Below are 20,086 nucleotides of genomic sequence, written 5' to 3'. Positions count from 1 at the left end.
GATCATTTTGGGCACTGCTGGAACATCGCCACTTCCTTTTTGAAATAGGACCTTGTTGGAGAGCTAGCAGTTGTTCTGTACTGCAGTGCATCTAAATCAATTGCTCTGATGACACTACATGTACTTCTGTTCCACTTTTTTAGGGAGATCTGTGTTGGAAGGAGCTCTGAAGTGTGGTGTAGAGAGATGAAGTAATGAGCAGTGATCTAGCTACACTGTGGCAGGCTAGACCTAGTGGTACAGAACGGAGTGAGATGCGTGGTAAATTAGCTCAACATAACTCTGTGGTCCCATGGTCAGACAGCTTCTGAGACTTGGATTAGCTGGTTCAAAGGTGGAGACCTCCCACCTGCTTTGTTTGGCCTCATGAATAGTGTCAAAGCAAGGTTATGTGTTTTGTTGTTACCATTTGCAAATAAAACAGTATTGTTTTGTATTTAGTTCTGCTACACAATGTTTGGTTCCCTCTGGATACCAAATGTAAGAGCATATTTTTTTCTTCATCTTCAGGAAACACAAAACTAATTTCCAACCAGTGGAGAACTTTTATTTTGACCCGAACTTGAAAAGTTTCTTGTGGAAATGTTGGAGCCTTGTAGGATCAACACCTGATAAGAAATTAAAATATACGTAGGCTGAAAGAGAAAAAACAGGCAGATTATATAACTACTCTTATATTCCTCTCACAGCTCCTTGACACACACACTACTACTCCATCCCCCATCCTCTTTTTTAAAATGAATGGCCAGTTAAATGATAACATGCTTCCTTTTGCATGCTCCTACTTTTGTTTCATCAGCTGTGCTTCATGTGAGGTAGCAGGTCACTGAAATAAAATCATAGGATATTCAGGGGACTGTATATAGGGCAGCTAGGATTTACGGCTAAGCACAAGCAGCATGTAGAAGTCATCCTGGTTGAAGGATAAGTGCCTTTTTATTTAATTAGGGATCACAGGTTGTTACCCCTCTGTGACCAAATGATTCAGGGAACTTTCAAAATTGAAAAGTTGGTTCAGATAGGAGCTATTAGACCATGGAAATAGACCAGAAAGTGAAGTGGGAAATGCTCACATCTCATCTGTTATTTCTTCTCAGGTTTACTTTGCCCATACTGCCTTGAAATGGATTGAACGAGCTGACCTGGATGGCTCAAATCGCAAAAAAGTTGTTCACGAAGCTATAGATATACCCGAAGGACTTGCTGTGGACTGGATTAACCGTAAATTATATTGGACAGACAGAGGGTACGTGCTCTGTACCGCATTTATGTAAAAGCGTACCATAAAATATTTGGAATAAATGACTGGTGATACAAGAATAGCTGAAATATTACTCTAAATTCAGTAATGCTTCCTATTCTGATAGCTGTAATCTGAAGTATAAACAGTTGGAAGTGTCTTTAAAACTGAAATGCTGTAAGTTCACTTTGTCTGCTATTTTATTTTTATCTTTGTCTTTCTAAGAAGCAAGGATTTGGACTTGGTTGCAAGGAATCTAAGACATGTGCTGCATATACATGTGTATATATAAGGGCACACACTTGTTTTTTTGTGTATATATATGTGTACACTCGTATTTATACACACACATACATGCAGTGTATGTATATCTATATCTATATCTATATATATCGAGTATTATTGCACTAAGTAGATCTTAGATAAAAGTCAGCATCACTGATGACTAGAACCATGCCTCCTTAAGCTAATGGACAATCTTTGTCAATTATCCCTAATAAGAGAGGAACAACCACTGGCAAACTGTACGAGCTCACGTTTCAGTGTGAAACCTGACATAACACACAGAGAGAAACCTTAGGTAAAAAGGCTGTATCAGGTCAGAACACATAGTGGTGACTCCTTGAAGGATGCTTCAGTATAAACCATGTTTTATTAGTCAATAAAAAGTGATTTTTGAATATCCGGGTCAGCCTCCTTATCTGTTACATACACTGATAGTACGCTTCCTTACTGATAGATACAATCTTGCCTACACAGTCATTCCTGAATAAATATGCCAGTGTTTCTTGTACAATGGCAAATTGTGCTACTTGTCTCCACAACATAGGAGTCAAGGTTGGAGCTGTGAATCTGTACCTACTACTTTCTTCTCACCTATTGGGTTTCCATATACATGTATCTGTTTCTCTTTCCATCCTTGTGTGGCTTTTCTTTGCAGATTGAGGTGAAAGGCTGTATATTTTCAGGTAGAAGCTGATATTTGTTTCGCAAAATGAAGTTTGTAACAGTAAGTGTCTGCAGTTCTATGGAAAAAATTGGATTGAGAGCCAGGCAAAGTAGGTTCTATACTTGACTCTGCCATAGATTTTAAGAGTGATCATAAGAACCTTTGCTTCGTTCTTTGCTGTAAAACAGATGTAATATATAAATTGCTTGGAGATTTCCAGATGAAAAATGCTATTTAAAAATACAGTTTTAAAACATTCTTTATGTATTTGATTATAGTGTTCAGTTAGGAGCTTGTTTTTCTCCTGACTCCTTTTAAAGCTAACATTTATCCGTTAGTGATTATACTTCCAATTCTCTATTTCTCCAAAAAAGGAGACCATAAGGTCTGTATTTTATCATCATGCCCTAGGCCAGATAATGAGACTGTAGCATGAATTACTTGTTGATAAAGCAACTAGACAGCTGTGCCTGTATGTGTCTAGGTGACAAGTGTGTCAGGACAAACAAAAAATCCAGCAGATTTATTTCCCGTTACTTAGTTATATATTACAGTTTTGTGTTAAAGCAATGTAAGTACTTAGAATGTTCTGCTAAAGAGGGTAATTAAAAAGGTAACAGTGTCATGTGTGTTGCAGGAAAGCATGCATTGAGAGGAGCAATACGGATGGAATGCAAAGAAAAATGATCATCTGGGAAGATATCTCCCAGCCCCGAGGGATTGTCATTCACCCATTTGCTAAGTAAGAAATGATAAATACAACTAATTGTGGAATAATTGCGGAAGATTTAAAAAAACCAATGAGCATGCCAGCCTTGCCCTTCTGGCAGACAAGAAAAGCATTGGCCTCTTGTTAGCATAGTGGTTGCTCAGCAGAGTTAAGTAAACTGCAGCCTTTTATGTCTGGGTTTCCATTATGAGTCAGGGAAGATTGTAGGACACATTCATTTCCTCATAAAGGTAATACCAGAAAAATACCAGAAGCATTAAGGATATTGTGTACATTTTAAACTAAAAAAACCACAAGCAACTGAAGTCACTCTGACTATTGTAAGCACCATACTAACAAACAGAAAGATTACTTACATAGTTCTGCATATATGTGAAGAAGGTGCAGTCGCTTTTAATCAGTGGTGCTTACAAAGGACTTTTTTGATCATGTTTCAGTCTCTGAGGAAAAGTTGATTTAAACATACCTTGGATCTTATCTACTGATGAAATTCTGAAATTTCGGGCAAACCTCGAAAGATACCAGTCAATGTACTTTAGTACTGGAGGTACATCCAGTAGGATGGTTTTGAAGGGATGCAGAATTCTTCTATTGAATTATCTTGATGCTTGGATACTGCTATAACTAAGTATTGGCAAGTGAAACCAAATTGGAGAGGGTATCTTGTTAGCTTCACTCTGGACATAAAAGGTCTTTCAGTAGAGATGGAACATGAGAGATGTTTTATAGGAAAACCTTTAAGGATAGCTATGTTCAGGGAGATAATTTATTTGAATTATCAGTAGAGATAGATAGCTTGTCCATCTTGAAGCAAAGGCTATAAGGGGAGAAAGAGAATGAAATGAGACTAAAACCTGTCTTATTACACAACAGATATTGTAGCTATGTCCATAGTAATAAAGTCACTACTGAAGAGGAATTTGAGGCTCTTGCAAGACTATTGAGAATACTGGGCCCTTCACTGACTACAGCAAAACTGTTCAAGTAAAGCTAAGTGAATCTGTGGGTTATCTCAGTAAACCTGGCAGAGGTAGCTAATGCCGGAAAGACTAGAGTCCAACTGTCAGAAGTAATTTGTGATTCTGGCTATCTGTGTTTTGAGTTGCTGTCTTGCACTATCTGTTCTTTGAAAAACTCTAAGCATTCAGTGCATAACAGTCAGGACTCTAAAGTAAGACCCTTCAGAATAATGATTTTATTAAATAATAATAATAATAAAAAAAAGATGTTGGGCCTGTTACTAGTTCATTTTTTTAATTACAAAATAACAGGACTCTGGCTTGCTTTCCCTGGGCAGTGGGAAGTTCTGGTTCCATTTGCACGTTGTTACCCCTCTGTTTAGCAGAATGGCTGGTTAATGCACCAAGCCTTCTGTTGTCTTGGTTTGCTATGCTGCTGTCATCAGTGGTGTGGGAAATGCAAAAAGCGGGTATGAAGACTTGGCAAGTAGCAGTGGGAGTTGTTTTTCACAGGTTTTGTGACAATAAACATACAGTGTAATGATCTGGACTATTTTGACAGGTTTTAAAGATCAGCAGCCAATACGTATTTGCTTGATGTGTTGCACTTTTTCTTATGTGCTTCAGGCCTGTGTTACTCTGATCTGATCTTTCTGCTTTGAAGGAACTCCACAGAGTGGAGGACAAATGTTTACTTGATGACTTCCTCTATTTTTTTTTCTAAAGGAGGTTATTCTGGACTGACATGGGGGTCAATCCCCGAATTGACAGCTCTTCACTAGACGGTGTTGATCGTCAGGTTATAGCCAGCACTGGTCTGGTGTGGCCCAGTGGAATAGCTCTTGACTACTTAGCTGACAAGTTATACTGGTGCGATGCTAAACAGTCGGTTATTGAGAGCGCAAATCTGGATGGTTCTGACCGTCGAATTCTTGCACAGAATGATGTAGGTGAGGCTTCGGGTTTGATAATCATCTACTGCTGCTTGGTGTATGTGCATATGTGACTGTGCATGTGAATTATGGACCAGTGGCTATGTGCATATCCCATGCAACTCTGTTGAGGCTAATGGGATCACTTTGTCCTTCATCCTCTCACTCTAGCTGAAGTTTTATTTATTTATTTTAGCAAAACACCTTTAGATATTCTCAGTTTTTAACTTATTAGCCACTTCACATTGCACAGAGAACTTCTCTGCCTTCATCAGAAAAGTGAATACAAGTTAAAAATTAAAAACGTGTTTTGCTTGTTCCATGCATGGTTGCTTAGTTTAATTCAAATTTTGCTGTGTTTATTATGGCAGTGAAGTTATATAGATGCAAGCTGGAAGAGAAACAATCTTGATTGTTAAGGTCTTTGAGCGAAGAATCTGCACTGTGTTGAACACTGGGAAGATTCTAAATACATAACAGATACTGAATGGAAAAACAAATAATGAAAGAAGCTGGTAGCTGTTATTGCTGAGATTGCTGTTGTTTGACATATAATTACATTGTTCTGGAGTAAGAGAACAGAAGTGTTAGACTGATGCTGTAACACATTTGAAGTAAACTGCATTTTTCAGAATCTCCTATGTGGCAAATTACTTACTGGAGAAGACAATGCTTTCTGTTCATGATACTTCTCCAGGGACCAGATTTGTCTTGGAGGTGTACAGGCAAAGCATGGGCAGAATGAGAACTCTTGGCCTATGTCAGTACCTAAGCTACCCTGGGTAGAAACTTCAGTGTTACTCTGATAAGCTGCTGCTGTTCTTCTATGCCAGATGCCCTCCCACTTGTCTGCAGGCTGAGACCTTGGAGCAAGAAGTGCTCTTCAGTCTGTAAGACATGAAAAGTGCAGAGTAGAGTGTCTTGGCAGAATTCCTCTCCTTTCCCCTGTTGCAGATGTTCTGCTATACACTCCACCTTGCAACTGATCTGCAAAGGAGGACCTTGAAGTCTCTTGAAATTTTCACTTGTTTCTCCACAGTGAACAGGATAATGTCTTATGAGGAAAAAACAGTGAAGGAGAGTTAGAAGCACAGGAGAAACAAAGGGTAGGGGAAAGGAGGGGTAGGCTTGGGATGGTTGATGGATGTTTGAAGTTGGGGAAAGAGGAAATAAGGGTATGGAAAGAACAGAGCAGGATGCAAACCAGTAGGAATGTGAATTTAGAGTGACAGAGAAGCATGAAATCCTAATCTTTTGTTAATATCATTATTGAGACAAGAATTCTACGGGGGCAGGTTTAGCTCAGTTGGTTCGAGTGTGGTGCTGCTAATGCCAAGGTTGTGGGTTCAATCCCCATATGGGCTACGCTGGGGGGTTGGACTAGATGATCTCCCGAGGTCGCTTCCAACCTTACCATTCTATGATTATTTCTATGATTTTACCCTGGAGGAAGGGAAGACTGCATCTTTCCTACTTAGGCTGCTGTAACCTGAATTTTTGTAATAGTGGCTCCCTCTAGTGGCCCTGTACTGGGAACTCGTTCAGCACAGCTGCATGCAAGATGGGTAAGGTGTTCTCCTGCACTGCTATTAATTCCATTTTAAGCTGCAGATAAACAGCCTGTAAGCCCTGCCCAAGGCAGTAACAGCACATCTGCACTTTGTGCAATGGGTTGTTTTTTGAACTGCTGTAGAAAAATTCTGCTTATGTGTGATTCAGGATAGACCACTTTTCAACCACTGTCTCCACTGATCACTTTGCACTTATTTTTAATATGTAGTGTATTTTAAAGTGAATAGGTTAGAGAACTGCTGGTAAGGGTGGGAGGGCTGTTGTTTGTTGACAGTGCAAGCTAAAGATCCTAAAATCATGAATCAATGCTTGGACAGAGACAGTATCTAGATCTTGGAAAAACTGCTCAAATTTCACGGAGAGAAGAGCTAAGAACCAATCCCAGTGATTAAACACAGTTCAGTGGAACTGGTGGTATGCTAATACAATAGAAATATGCTCTTAGCCTTAACACTCAAGAACACTTAAATAATGTCTTAGAACTTTTCTTAGGTAGGAGTGTTCTTTCAGTTTAATTGTGGTATGTATTTAAGATAACATATCAGCACATACTCTTTCTACAGGGTTATAGTTTATCTGTTGCTGTTTTGTTTGCTTACTTGTTTGACTTTTTTTTTAAACTAATACATTTTGGAATCTCTCTTTGATAACTATAGTTAAAAATCTCTGTCTAAATGAGGTCTACATCCAATAATAAAAACACAGAGCACAAATTGTGTGACTACAAGACATGCCTCTCAGAGGAGCTCAGACTGCAGTATTGCAAAATGAGATGCATATTTGGACTGTGGGTAAGCAAACCTGCTTTAGCCAGGAAGCACACACTCTGAGAACAGCCGTATATCCATGGAAGAACAGTACGTGTTCTTAACTTCCACTGCAAAAAACTTGCCTCTAGGCTATCTTGGAAGCAGGAGATTTCTAACTGTATACAAAGAATGCATGGTCTTATTTGGACTATCAACAAATGAACATTTCTATCATGACAGTGACATTAAAAAGAATCAGTTATTCTGCAGATGTGTTTATCTATAAGTATGCCTATTCTTATATATAGAAGTGTCCTTGGATTCTGAATTGCTGAGCTTCTCTTTTGAGTCAAACCAGGGATCTGAAATCTTTTAGTGCAGATGTTATTCTTCAACCAAGGAAAAACTACTGTATTCTGAACTTGAGATGGGATTTCTCTCACCTGCTGTTAGCCATATAACTGTAAGGTGTCTGGTCTAAGCTGGTGTCTGTGTTCTCACTGTCAGTTAAAACATAGGAAACTTCCTGGGTGATCTGATGCATCCTATGGTTTGTGTCTACTATTTGCTAGCTGGCTGACTGTAGTTGGCTGAAGTGTGGAAAATGAATTCCCCTCTTGAATTTCACACTGTGATGAATGGGCTAATGAATATCTGTATGCATTTGTATGTACATGTGGACCATTGTATTGCACTTGTGTGTAATACTGCACTTGCGGAGACCACATACTGGCACTGGGGTCTTGCCATAAGTCAGTTGCTACAGGATCTGTAGCTCCCAAGCTGCCCTGTGCCAGCAATTTATGGAGATGAGTCATGCCTTGAGCTTCTCTCCCTTCTGTTATATGAGGACTGCAAAAGCGCCCACATACCTCAGCAGCTCTGTGCCAGGCCATTTACTGGCAGAGAAAGGAGGCACTCAACTTCTGAAAGGCCTATCCTGAAAGCTAATTCAGGAAAAGGTGATGTCCCGAGGTAGGAGCGTTGTATGGGCTGATCTGGTTCACCAGCAGCCTGGAGATTGAAATGAGCCTGGCAAGTGTCATCGTCTCCTCAGCTCAGAGCATGAATAACAAGTGCCTGTGGCCTATCATCCATGGGCACTTACCCATCCCCAAGATATCAAAGTGGAGGAGTGGCTATGTCTGTGCAACTTGATAGAAGGATGCGTATGTGCAGATACTGATTTTGTTTATATGGTTTCTTGTGCCTCTTCTAAAGATCTGGAGATGAGAAGTCTTATTTCTTTGTAGGCCATCCCTTTGATGTAGCGGTGTTTGAGGATCACCTTTGGTTTTCTGACTGGGCTAGGCCATCACTAATGAGGGTGGACAAGAAGACAGGCCAAAACAGGGTACGTCTTCGAGGCAGCATGCTGAGACCCTCATCAATGGTTGTAGTTCATCCTCTGGCAAAACCAGGTATATTGCAAAAATTAAGCAGTCATTCCCTTCCAGCCTCCTCTTGATATTTGCTGATGTTAATAGAATAGATGTCCTTGGGGAGACTTTATTCCTCTCAGAAACAGACTCTAGAAGACTTGCATAGTCAGACTAATGTTCACTGAAAGCACTAGAAATCTGTTACTCCGTTGTAATTTATGTTTATATTCTGTTGTATTTACATTGGAGGGTGTCTTCTACTCAGAGAGTCTGGGCATGTTCATCCCAGGGCTACTGACAGATCTGCATTTTTGTGGTTATGCCCAAGAATAGATCAATTGCTGATCAATTGCCACAAGGCTATCACAGTCTTGTAATTCTTATATAACTGAATTTATTATTATCAACCCCTCACGCACAAATAGTAACAAATGACATGAAGAAAGATTTTGTAAGATTTATTAGTTTTTTTTTGTTGGGAGCAGTCTCCCTGAGAGCAAGAAAAAAAACCTCAGGAAACTCAATATGCTGTGGCTGAGAGAAGACAATCACAGCTTCTCTACCCCTTGTAATATTCCCTAAGGTAAAATTATGACTCCAAATATTACAGGAGAGATAATAAAGGAAATAAAACTGAAGTGATACATTAATTTGACAGAGAGTATGCCAAACTACTTTCCTGCCAGAGGTTAGGCAGTAATACCAATGCTTTAGTGTACACGTCTGTTGTTAGCAAAATGGACATTAGAGTCTTTGTCAGTTCTTACTGTTTTCCAATTAATCCAACTCTGTTACAGCCAAGAGGAGATGTTGATTGAGGAAGCAACAAACTTGCCGTTTACTAAGTTGCCCCTGTCATCTTTCTATATTAGGGGCAAATCCTTGCCTTTATGAGAATGGAGGCTGTGATCAGATCTGTGAAAACAGTTTTGGAGTTGCCAGTTGTTTGTGCCATCGAGGATTTAGAAAAACTCAAGATGGAAAAACCTGTCGTGCACTGAATGCTTCTAACACGATAGCAGGTATGATCTTATAGTTCTAAAAAAGATCCCCCAAAACCTTAAGGATCCTGACAAATAACTTTGGAAAATATTCACCTTGCTCTACATAATTAATGATAGTTTATCAGAAGAATTAAAATGATATGTATTTGCCTTTATAGCATTTTCTTATTTTCACACTCCTGCTTACCTTCTCTTTTTCTTTCTCCCAAGGAGACTGAATTATTTAAACTCTGACACAATTTACCCATGTGCGAATAGTGTTACTTCTGTATCTTTGATGATGATATTGTGATTAGGACAATTTCTGGCTCTTATAAGAAACATCACAAGCTTCACTAATAAAATATTAAGCTAATTGACATGATACGGTCCAGGTGTATAGTAATTTATGGTTCTCTGTGTCTATATATTACAGGAAGAGCAACAGAGCATTTTACAAAGTGCTAGTACCTATGTGAGAGTGGAAAATAGTTTACCCTTCCTCTTGAGATGGATCAGAATGAAACCATCTTTCCATCTCCTTTTGTTCTTTTATTTCTGTGTTCTGACAACACACCCCTAGCCTCACAAACGGCAGTACTACCACTGCTGTCCACCTCCCTCTCCCACCAGTGATCAAACAGCTGGTATGTTGGTTCTTATCTGAGCATGCTACTGCCTTCTGGAGGGTTAACGCTTTCATGAGAGGCAAGTAGAACAAATCTCCCATGAGAAAAACTGGGATATTGTCCTGGGACTGTTGCATTGTCATTTTACCCTTGACATACTAGCTGTAAAAGAGATATTTGCAATGCTGATAAATATTATGGGCAACAAGTTGCATTCTTTGTCCATTATATTTGAGAAAATCCACCAGTGAGTGGTTTTAATAGTGGAACAGAAATAGGCCAGTCTGGAAGGGAAATGATTTTTATTTTAGAAGGAAACCATTGTGATTGTCAGAAAGTAGAGGTGAGTGATAGAAAATCAAGACATCAGTTCAGTAGATTTAAACAATCTGTGTTACCTTTTGCTTGTCATTTTCAGGCAATGTCTTTGTGCATAAGGAGGCAGTGCCACCGCCCACACTGGGGACCTTGCTCCAGAGCACACAAAGTAGTGAAACATTCAAGGATATTGAAAGTGGGGAAAAGCAGCAAATCAATGTTTTATTGATGGCTGAAATCATGATATCAGGTAGAGTCTGATGATTTACTGCCTTCTACTTAATGTGAGGATCTGAGCTGGTTTATAGAAAAGAAAGAAATCACGGGCTTTAGAGGAAGAAAGGCTCAATGTGAAGTCTTGTGGCATTCATGATCTATGCTAAATCTCTTAAAACAAGCTGAGTCTGTCTAATTATATCAGGTAGAACTGATCTTATGTTTGTTTGTCTTCATGTTCCCATGCTACGCCAACAAAACTTGATAGTATTATCCAGGTCTAAAGAACAAACATTTGTGACTTGGGACAGCTTGTGAAAAGTTCCTCTCTCCCTTAGTTTTGGCAAGTATGTTACGTACTTCTGAACACAATGGCAAATAAAACTATTGAATTCTACATATGTTCAATGACACTAGGTCAAAAATCGCACTGCAGGTTTTTCTTACGATATTCAGAAATCCCAATATTACTCAGTGCTTCAACTGCATCTAGACAAAGATGACAGCCCTCGTGATTATGTTGGCTTGTCACCATTAACTGTGGAGAGCTATGTTTTGAACTTTGACCTTGTTGTTTGACCTATTCTGTTGTTTTCTTTTTTTTAATACACTACTTCCTTTGGTCAGTTCAAATGTGTTTAGTGGTTTTGGTTTTGTTTATGCTATAGACCAAGACGACTGCGCTGCATTAGAATGCGATGTCAACGCACAGTGTGTTTTGCTGGAAGATGGAGCTGCGTGCCAATGTTTGAAAGGGTTTACGAGGAAGGGCAAATTGTGCTATGGTAATAAAAACATTAATACAGCCTTTTAGAAAACTGTGGAATTATGATCAGGAAAAAAATATATCTTTTCTCATATTGGCAGAGGTGCTGTGTGAGCTCTCACAGAAAGGTCAGTGAAATTGCTTGTCTTGAGAAGGATGATGAGCAGAGGGCATGTGAGATGAAATTGCTAATTATCACATGCCTTATTTTCTCCTGAGTCATGAGTGTTAATCCTGTTAATAAGAAATAAAGGAAATAATAGGAATACAAGCATAAAGTATTTATTTGAAAAAACTGTATAATTATAAAAGCTCAGATATGACATAATAATTCATATATAATTTAGAATTATGTACTGAGGAATCTCTTAAAGGTTAATATTCCCAATGTAATGTTTATATAAAAGACTGTTCTTGTTTCTTTCTGGCACAAGAAAGTGACTAAGGATCAGACAATACATTGCTCAGAGTGGTCTTTAAAACCAGTTTTTGGACTTGCATAAAATGTCAGTAGAAGCACTTTATTCTTTCACAAAGGCCAAGACAGGAAGGCATTAGAAACAAAATAATTTACCCTTTGGCAAAGCACGAAGACTCACAGGAATTTTTGTTGTTTCCTACCTAAAGGAAAAAAAATGGTGGGGAGAGTAGGTGAGCTGTGATATCTTTTTCTTAAGCTTGTGTGTTCTTTCTCAACATGATGTTTCTCTCTAAGTAGGGTTTAAGATGATCAGGATATAAGGTGAATTTTGAGTAGGATCATACCCTCTGAACTAGAGATTTTTTTGAAGCAAGTGGTATTTGTGGAACATAAAGACTTCTGATTTTAAAGTATTCAGTATCTGACTTTCTTAAGCTCTTTAGAACATTCTGGTTGAATTTCAGGCCAGAAATAAGCACAAAGCCCTTCACTTCAGAAGCGCACATGACAAGTAACAGTATAGCCTGAAGAAAATTCATGACACAGACATTTCTTTTTAGCAGTTTACCCAATGGCTTCATGACCAATGTGTCCCTGCTGCTTGTTTTTTCTTGCAGATGTCGATGAGTGTGCTGTAAATATGGACCGCTGTAATCGAAATGTGTCAGGCTGTATCAATACTGAAGGAGGCTATGTCTGTAAGTGTCTGGAGGGATACACTGGAGATGGACTCCGTTGTTATGGTAAGGGAATATGTGAAGGTTGTGGTGTGTTTGACAGGCAGTGACAGAGTGAATAAGAGACGTGTCTAATGATATGGGCTAACTCTGCATCAAACTGCAGAGTTATCAAATGTCCCTAATGATCTGTTCTGTCTCTTTTTGAAAAATGTGATAGGGGCATGCATACTAACAGTGGGCTGGGTGTCTCCCCCCAGACAGTTGGCATATATCATTTTCTCCTTTTTCATTCTTTCCTTCCTGTTTGAAGTGTGGCAACCTTAGCAACTGATCAATATTCAAAGCCTCTAATTGTTAGTGGAGGCTTCCCCTGGTTGTTTGTACTCTTCTGGTAGCTATAGCAAGAGACAGAGGAAAAGTGAAGGGGAGGAGGGAAATGAGGGGGAACCAGTACAAGTTTATTGGAAATCGTTGCCACGGATATAAAGAAAAGTAGGTATTGAGTGTGTCATAATACTCATCAAATAATTCCAGGCTGGTTTAATAGGCATGAGGTTCACTGAGCTGACACTTGCAACTTGAGTACATTTAGTCACGTTAATAATCAAACCCACTGACTCTTCCATCCAGTTCTAATGCCTTTATGCTCTTTAGTTCATTAGTCTTAATTTTTAAATCTCCTTTAGGAGTAAATATGAAGGAACAGGAAGCTTCCGCCTTCCCCCCCCCCCCCAGTATGCAAGTAGCACACAGTTTGTTCAGAGCTTTACAAGAGTCTTGGCTTCTCATTTGTCCACCTTTTTTTTTCCCCCATTCTCCTTTATAGTTTAATTCAAATCCCATTAAATATGACCCATTTCTCACATAGTCTTTACTAGAATTTAGTTCTTCAGCACAGACAAGGAAAACTAAATAATTAAGAGTGATATTATCAATGTGGGCAGGATGTGGGAAGTATTGGAGGTAGAGGGTTTGAGAAAGCATTCTGCTTGTATAGGTCAGGGCTCACGACCTTGGGGATGTTAGGGAGCAAGGATAGTAGTGGCAACCTTCTCTTGCTATCCAGGTTCCATCGGAGGTGTATGTCCCTGGACAGCTCAGGGCTCTCACAGCCTGTAGTATAGTTGCTCAGCTAAAATGATTACGGAAACTAACACTACTATTGAAGAGCAATCCATTCTCTGCCTGCAGTCTTTAAGCTGAGGGTATGGTCAGATATGTTTTCACAGTATTTTATAAATGGTAAGATCTTGTCACGAGCTAAACAAAACTGAAACTAGTTTTTAATTGGGTGAGTTGAAATGTACTGTAAAGAGCCAGAGCAGGATTCTCTACTTTGGTTTTAGATGCCTGCACGCTTTTAATAGTATCCCCAAATCTACCAGTTCATCTAAAAATATTGCAAGAAGAATCCAGGTTGTTTTGTTGAAATCACATTTCTTGGAATATGTTTCAATGGTTTTGTTCTTGTGTTTTTACTTTTAAAACTACTTTGAATTTTCTTCACTGCTTTGGGTCAGATCCTATTAATTTTACTGTAGAAAAAATCCCAATGATTTTAGCGAGAGTTTCACACAAATTGAGATAGTAGATTTGTGTCTTTGTTTCCCCACAGTAAATCTAGTGCATATATTCTATTGACAGCTCATAAAATAAATCAGAGGCTCCCAAACTGTGGTGCATAAACCATTTCAAAATTCCTAACTCCTACTTTATTTGGGGGGGGGGGGGGGGGCGGGCAGTGTGTGTGTGCACATAAGTATTTGCTCATGGCAAGGCACAGTACACGTGCCAGCCCCGTAAGGGTGAGTGCTGGCCTGGCTGGAGCTGCCTCTGTGGGCTGTGCTGGAAAAGATGTGGAGGCAGGGTGAGGATATACAGTATGAAGTGAGAGAGATGAAGGAAGCCAACATGTATTCCTCCTTTTTGGTATTTATGAGCCTAACAGACTGAGCAAACTAGGCCTGAAAACTCTTGTTATATGTAATTAGGGATTCCTCTTTATAGTGGTTCAGAGGATTACTTCATTTAAGTGTCTGTACAAACTAGATAAACCTGCAGGTTTCTGGACCCTTTCCTTCTATCTGCACTTCTTGTCTAGGCAGGACCAGATGGGTAGCCCTTCTGCTTTCTCAGTGAAAGAATGCCAACTCATAGTGCTGTACATCTAGTGCAAACAATCTTCTCTTCAACTCTTCTGTACCCATTATATTTTGTGGGAAAGCTTTTCCTTCCTTTTTCTTGTGGAGCACTTCTTCAGCAGTGTAGCATGTTCTGAGAGGCTGCGGAGAATATGATTACTTGATTTAGACATCATACTGGTTGCTTTTCTGTTCTACTTTCTACCAAGAAAAACTTGCAGAGGGGTGCTCTGTTTACATTTCTTCCACTGCTAGGAGACCATAATGCTGCTACTGCCGCCCATTTTAACTGATGCTCTGAGGCATTTCATTCTTCTAACTGCAGACTGTTTGGGTGACAGATATTGATGAGTGCAAGATGGGGTCCCACGTCTGTGGAGAGAATATAACCTGCACAAATACAGAAGGAAACTACACCTGTTCTTGCACTGATGATGTTTCTGGAACTGGCATCAGTTGTGGTGAGTAAAGAACTGAGCTCTCAGATTGTTATACAGTAAAATTCAGGAAAACACTGAGTAGTGACATACTGGACAACTTGTGAGTCCATTTAACATTGCTTTAGGATGCTGTTTTGCAGATGGCTGTTTTGAGATGAACTAAGGACACTAAATCTGAGTTTAGTTTGGAACTGTCTATGTTCAACTCTAGTTTATACTGTCTGACCGTAATGACGTGCCTATCTAATGCCTTTTGCAAACCAGAACATAGGTAAGTGCTTCTCAGAAATAACATTTAGCCCATTTCTGGAGTTGATTTCAGGCTGTGTAATATTTTTCAAAATCTCTGTTATTTTTTTTTCCCTTCTGCAATGGATGTAATTTAAGTCCCGTTCCATATTTCAGAATAAGTTAGTCTTCCAGATCCAGGAAACTGCTTGAGTAGGTGACTAATTTTTCAGAAGAGCTCTGCAACTCTCCAGAAAATTTTACTAGTTTACTAGTAAAATTAGTTACTAGCTACTAGTTTAACTAAGGGAGCTGGTTCAGCTTCAGCGCTGGTGAATATCTGACCCTCATTTCAGTGCCTCAGCACCACAGCTGTGTTTTCTGAAAATGGGGAGATGAGTGACTCATCGTCTCTGTCTCTGCATCAGTTCTCTTCATAGAGGTGAATTTTATCCCATAGCAAGTGACTGTCTAATGAGAGAAGGGTACTGTATGATTCTCAGAGATCTGTTCCTGCAAAAAACTGAAGAACACTACGGCTTTATAAGTAGAACACTTACCAGAATTCCCCCCTGCCCTGACCACTGCTTTTCAGATGTATAAGCTTTCAGTAGTTCTGGGTGTCACACACAAATGATGATTTTAAATGACACATGACTTATAAGTAATGTTCTGTAGTTCCCTCAGTTGTAAATCTGATCCCATGTGTTCATGTGTGTTAACACACTGTTTTAGTTCTTTACGTAATAAGCTCTTTAGCTAGCTGAAATTTTCTTCATGGAATGCAGTCACACCTGGGATTTACTAAAATCACTTATTCCTTTGCATTAAGGTACTTTGTCATGTCAGTTCTCCTGCAAATGAAATGTTAAAGACCAAATGTTTTTGAAGGTGAAGTTGCAATAAAAATTGTGCGGGTCAGAATTGATGACATAAGTGTATGAGAGCACTTAGGTGCAGCTCTCCTAAGCCATAATACTAGAAATTCTTTACCTTGTTGAGTTCTGACCTACAGACATGCTATTGTACCAAAGTAGGCAAGAAAGTGCTTATTTTCTATAAGGATATGTCTGCACTGCGGATTGTGCTGTGCAGAGGTATCAGACCTACCTTTTAGCTAGTTTGCACGTTTATGTAGGTGACTATACGTGCAGTTCAGAACAAGCTACAAAACCCTTTCAAGAAACTGAGTCCGCAAAGTTCTGTGCTTCACTAATTATGCTGGTATCTGTACCTGGGCTAGCTCATTTAAAGCCACTCGAAAGTGTGACCTGCAGTCATCTGCAGACGCAATCAACTGGATGACTGCAGAGTAGAAATAATCTGTTTAAGAACAATAAGCTGCGTGTGAAAGCTTTTCAGGCTCACATCCAAGTACATGAATGCGATCATCCTTCACCTGCACATCTGACTCTGGTACGGTATTCATGATGGAGATTCATCATAGCATAAAGCTGTCTAAGTTGCAGAAATCATTTTAAAATAGGTAACTAGACAGCCAAAGCAATTTTAGTTCAAAATGTACTTCAGACATCTAAATACAACACAGCCAACCTCTATGGGTCTTTTTCTGCATGTCTAGAATGTTATGTACATTGCTAGTCATGATCTGTTGTTTTAAGACTTGCACATAATAGATGGGAACAAAGTATACTAGATAGTAGATACACAAACCAACAGTTTCTCTGTATGGTATTCAAACATATTTGGTATTTTGATCAAAGAGTCCATATGCTTAAATTTGATAAGTATGTGGCCATACCAAAATAAGCAAATGGGCAAGTAACAATTCACAGGCTGAAATCAGAGATTCTTTCTTACTTTCCTCATTTGAAGTTCTCAAACTTTCTTATGGTCATATTGCCAATGCAGCCAACATTACAAAATATGCTTGTGAAATTCTGTATTTCAGAATCTACTGTATCTCCTACTACTGTCAAAAGTGAAGACACTACATACCCTGTGCAAGGTGATTTTGTAGGATGTCCACATTCATATGACTCCTACTGCCTTCATGGTGGAGTGTGCAATTATGTTTCTGATCTACAAGACTATGCCTGCAAGTGAGTATAGAATTTTGTATTGTCTGTGCTGGTGAATGGTATTCTTAAGGTACAGATGAGTACAGACAATGAAGTATTTCTCAGTGTATGATCTGTGCATCACCCATACTTGTAATTATTATCATGCTCTGCTCTTTATGTTTGGTTTCTGTAGGTGATCACTCCATTCACACCTGCTGCAATTAATAGTAGGACTGGATTTGTTCTCTAAGCACTCAGTTATTTGCTTTGGAAGTGTGAGACAAGTTGTTAAATGACTGAGTGCTCATAGCTTTATGAAAGAAGTTCTTACTGTCTCTCCTTTATACATCCTGCTGACTTTCATCTCCCTGTTGGTCTTGCTGTTCATTTACTGTGTCCACCTGTTCTATCACATACTGAGATGGAAGAGAACACTTCTGTCCAGTCCTCTCTGATTGGGTCCCAGAAGGAGAAAACCGGATGTCAGCATCTTTCCTTACAATTTGAAGAGTTTTTCTCTTTGACAGAAAGTGCATGACACGATGGTCCTTTTAAAAACAAGGAGAGTGGCAATGAGACCTCAAAAATATGTTCTTCCTCTTGTGGCTATTTTGTGAAGCCTAACAGCTAGGTTCCCAAACGTAGTTACTGACAAAAGCAGGGATTATTATGTTTCTAGAAATCAGCCCTAGCCTGGTCAATGTGACCAAATGTACATACTCTTCACTACTGGAAATTGGAGCCCTTTAACAAATTAAGGTCCAACCAGGTTTAGCTATGTTCTTCGTGGGACATACATAATATCCTCATAGGCAAGCTGAGGAAGCATGAATTAGATGAGCAGACAGTGAGGTGGATTGAAAATTGGCTGAATGGCAGAGCTTAGATGGTTGTGATCAGTGGCACAAAATCTAGTTGGAGACCTACGGCTAGCGGTATACCCCAGGGGTCAATATTGGGTGCAGTCTTGTTCAGCTTACTCATCAATAACCTATATGAAGGGGCAGAGTGAACTCTCAGCAAGTTTAGGGTGGAGCAGTGGTTAATACACCAGAGGGCTCTGGGCTCTGAACTGGGCAGAGAAATGAAATTCATGAAATTCAGTAAAAGGAAGTACAGAGTCATGCTCCTGGGGAGGAATAACCCATGCACCAATACAGGCTGACCTGCTGGAGAGCAGCTCTGCTGAGAAGCACCTGAGAGTCCTCATGGACAACAGTTTGACCTCATGGTCAGTCATGTGCCCTTGTGGCAAAGAAGGCCAATAGTATCCTGGGTTGCATTAGGAAGGCTATTGCCAGCTCTTTGAGAGAGGGAGGTGATCCTTCCCCTCTACTTAGCCCTGGTGAGGCCACATCTGGAGTGCTGTGTCCAGTTCTGGGCTCACCAATACAACAGATGTGTAGCGAGTCCAGTGAAGGGCTGCTAAGATGTTTAAGGGACTGGAGCATCTCTCATATGAGGAAAGGCTGAGAGCTGGGACTGTTCAGGCTGCTGAAGAGAAGACTGACGGAGGATCTTATCCATATTTGAAGGGTGAGTGTAAAGAGGATGGGGCCAGATTCTGCTCAATGGTGCCCAGTGAAAGGATGAGAGACAACAGGCACAAACTGAAACACAGGAAGGTTCCTCTAAACGTAAGGAGAAACTTTTTTTTACTGAGAGGGTGACTGAACACTTGAACAGATCACCCAGAGAGCCTGTGGAGTCCCCATCCTTGGAGATATTTAGAACTTGACTGGAGAGGGTCTTGGACAACGTGCTCTAGGTGACCTTGCTTGAGCAGAGGGGTTGGACTAGATGATCTCCAGAGGTCCCTTCTGACCTCAATCGTTCTGTGATTGTGTTTTTCACACAATTTCTGATTTTTCACATTGTACACTAGATGGCAGCATTCGTTCATGTAGGCTGTGATACAGTCTGACAAATATGTTAAATACCAGAACGAAGTCATGGGAAAATGTTATTTAGGAAAAAAAAAAAAAAATCACATACCAGGTGTAATTCTTGTTTTACTTTTCAATGTAAGAGCTGTTATTAAATTAGGTCTTCTGGTTTGTTTAGGATTCATTGTGGTATTACATCAAAAACATGAACATTTTTCAGCTTTTCAGCATATATGTATTACAATTTGTGACAGAATGAGAGTGCTTATGCCTGATTTAATAAGGAACACTGATATATCATTTTCAAGTCATTAGGCAAAAGCTGCTATAGCTCAAATACTGCTTCCTTCACTCATTTGACTAATTCTAGGCTTGAGTAAAATTATACCTGTAAGTATTGTGGGAATAATTTGAGCCTACATTACTCTGAGATTTTTAAGAACTGAATCCACTTTTCATTGCTTGTTTATTGTTCAACTTTTGCTTGTGTCTAAGCTTGGACAGTAAAACTGGACTGAGATTCTTTTTGATGTATTTGTCACTTTCTTGTCATTTTGATTTATAGGTTTCATTCCCTAGTAAGATATTTCTGGGTAAAACACAAACAAAAACCCCATGGAAGATGCTTGTAATAAAACTAAATTATGAAGATATTTCTAATCATGTGAGGTTTTTTAGCACCTTCTTTTTGCTTATTTTGTTTGGAATTAAGGATTCAGAATAGAATTTTGTTCCCTTAAGCAAATCACTCTGAAAAAAGCTTGTAAGTCTCATAGTGTCTAGTTTAGAAAAATGGAGCTTACTGTTAGAAACTGCTGAATGGAAATCTTAGGGAAACACT

At 39.4% G+C, this 20,086-nt stretch overlaps 1 protein-coding gene across 1 annotated transcript in view; it reads left to right on the top strand.

The window, feature by feature from the left end:
* The window catches only part of EGF (epidermal growth factor), a 61,682-nt gene that overhangs the window by 30,303 nt on the left and 11,293 nt on the right, over positions 1 to 20,086 (top strand). Inside the window, exons 12-21 of the mRNA XM_062574874.1 lie at positions 1,098 to 1,246; positions 2,827 to 2,931; positions 4,605 to 4,828; positions 8,385 to 8,552; positions 9,386 to 9,535; positions 10,544 to 10,693; positions 11,328 to 11,444; positions 12,464 to 12,589; positions 15,009 to 15,128; positions 17,248 to 17,398. Coding sequence (XP_062430858.1) covers positions 1,098 to 1,246; positions 2,827 to 2,931; positions 4,605 to 4,828; positions 8,385 to 8,552; positions 9,386 to 9,535; positions 10,544 to 10,693; positions 11,328 to 11,444; positions 12,464 to 12,589; positions 15,009 to 15,128; positions 17,248 to 17,398 — 1,460 coding nt within the window. The remainder of the gene's footprint in view (positions 1 to 1,097; positions 1,247 to 2,826; positions 2,932 to 4,604; positions 4,829 to 8,384; positions 8,553 to 9,385; positions 9,536 to 10,543; positions 10,694 to 11,327; positions 11,445 to 12,463; positions 12,590 to 15,008; positions 15,129 to 17,247; positions 17,399 to 20,086) is intronic.

The sequence above is a fragment of the Rhea pennata genome, chromosome 4 (assembly GCF_028389875.1).
Source record: "Rhea pennata isolate bPtePen1 chromosome 4, bPtePen1.pri, whole genome shotgun sequence".
Taxonomy (NCBI): Eukaryota; Metazoa; Chordata; class Aves; order Rheiformes; family Rheidae; genus Rhea; species Rhea pennata.
The sequence above is the reverse complement of the archived record's forward strand: the minus strand, read 5'-3'. Positions and strand labels throughout refer to the sequence as shown.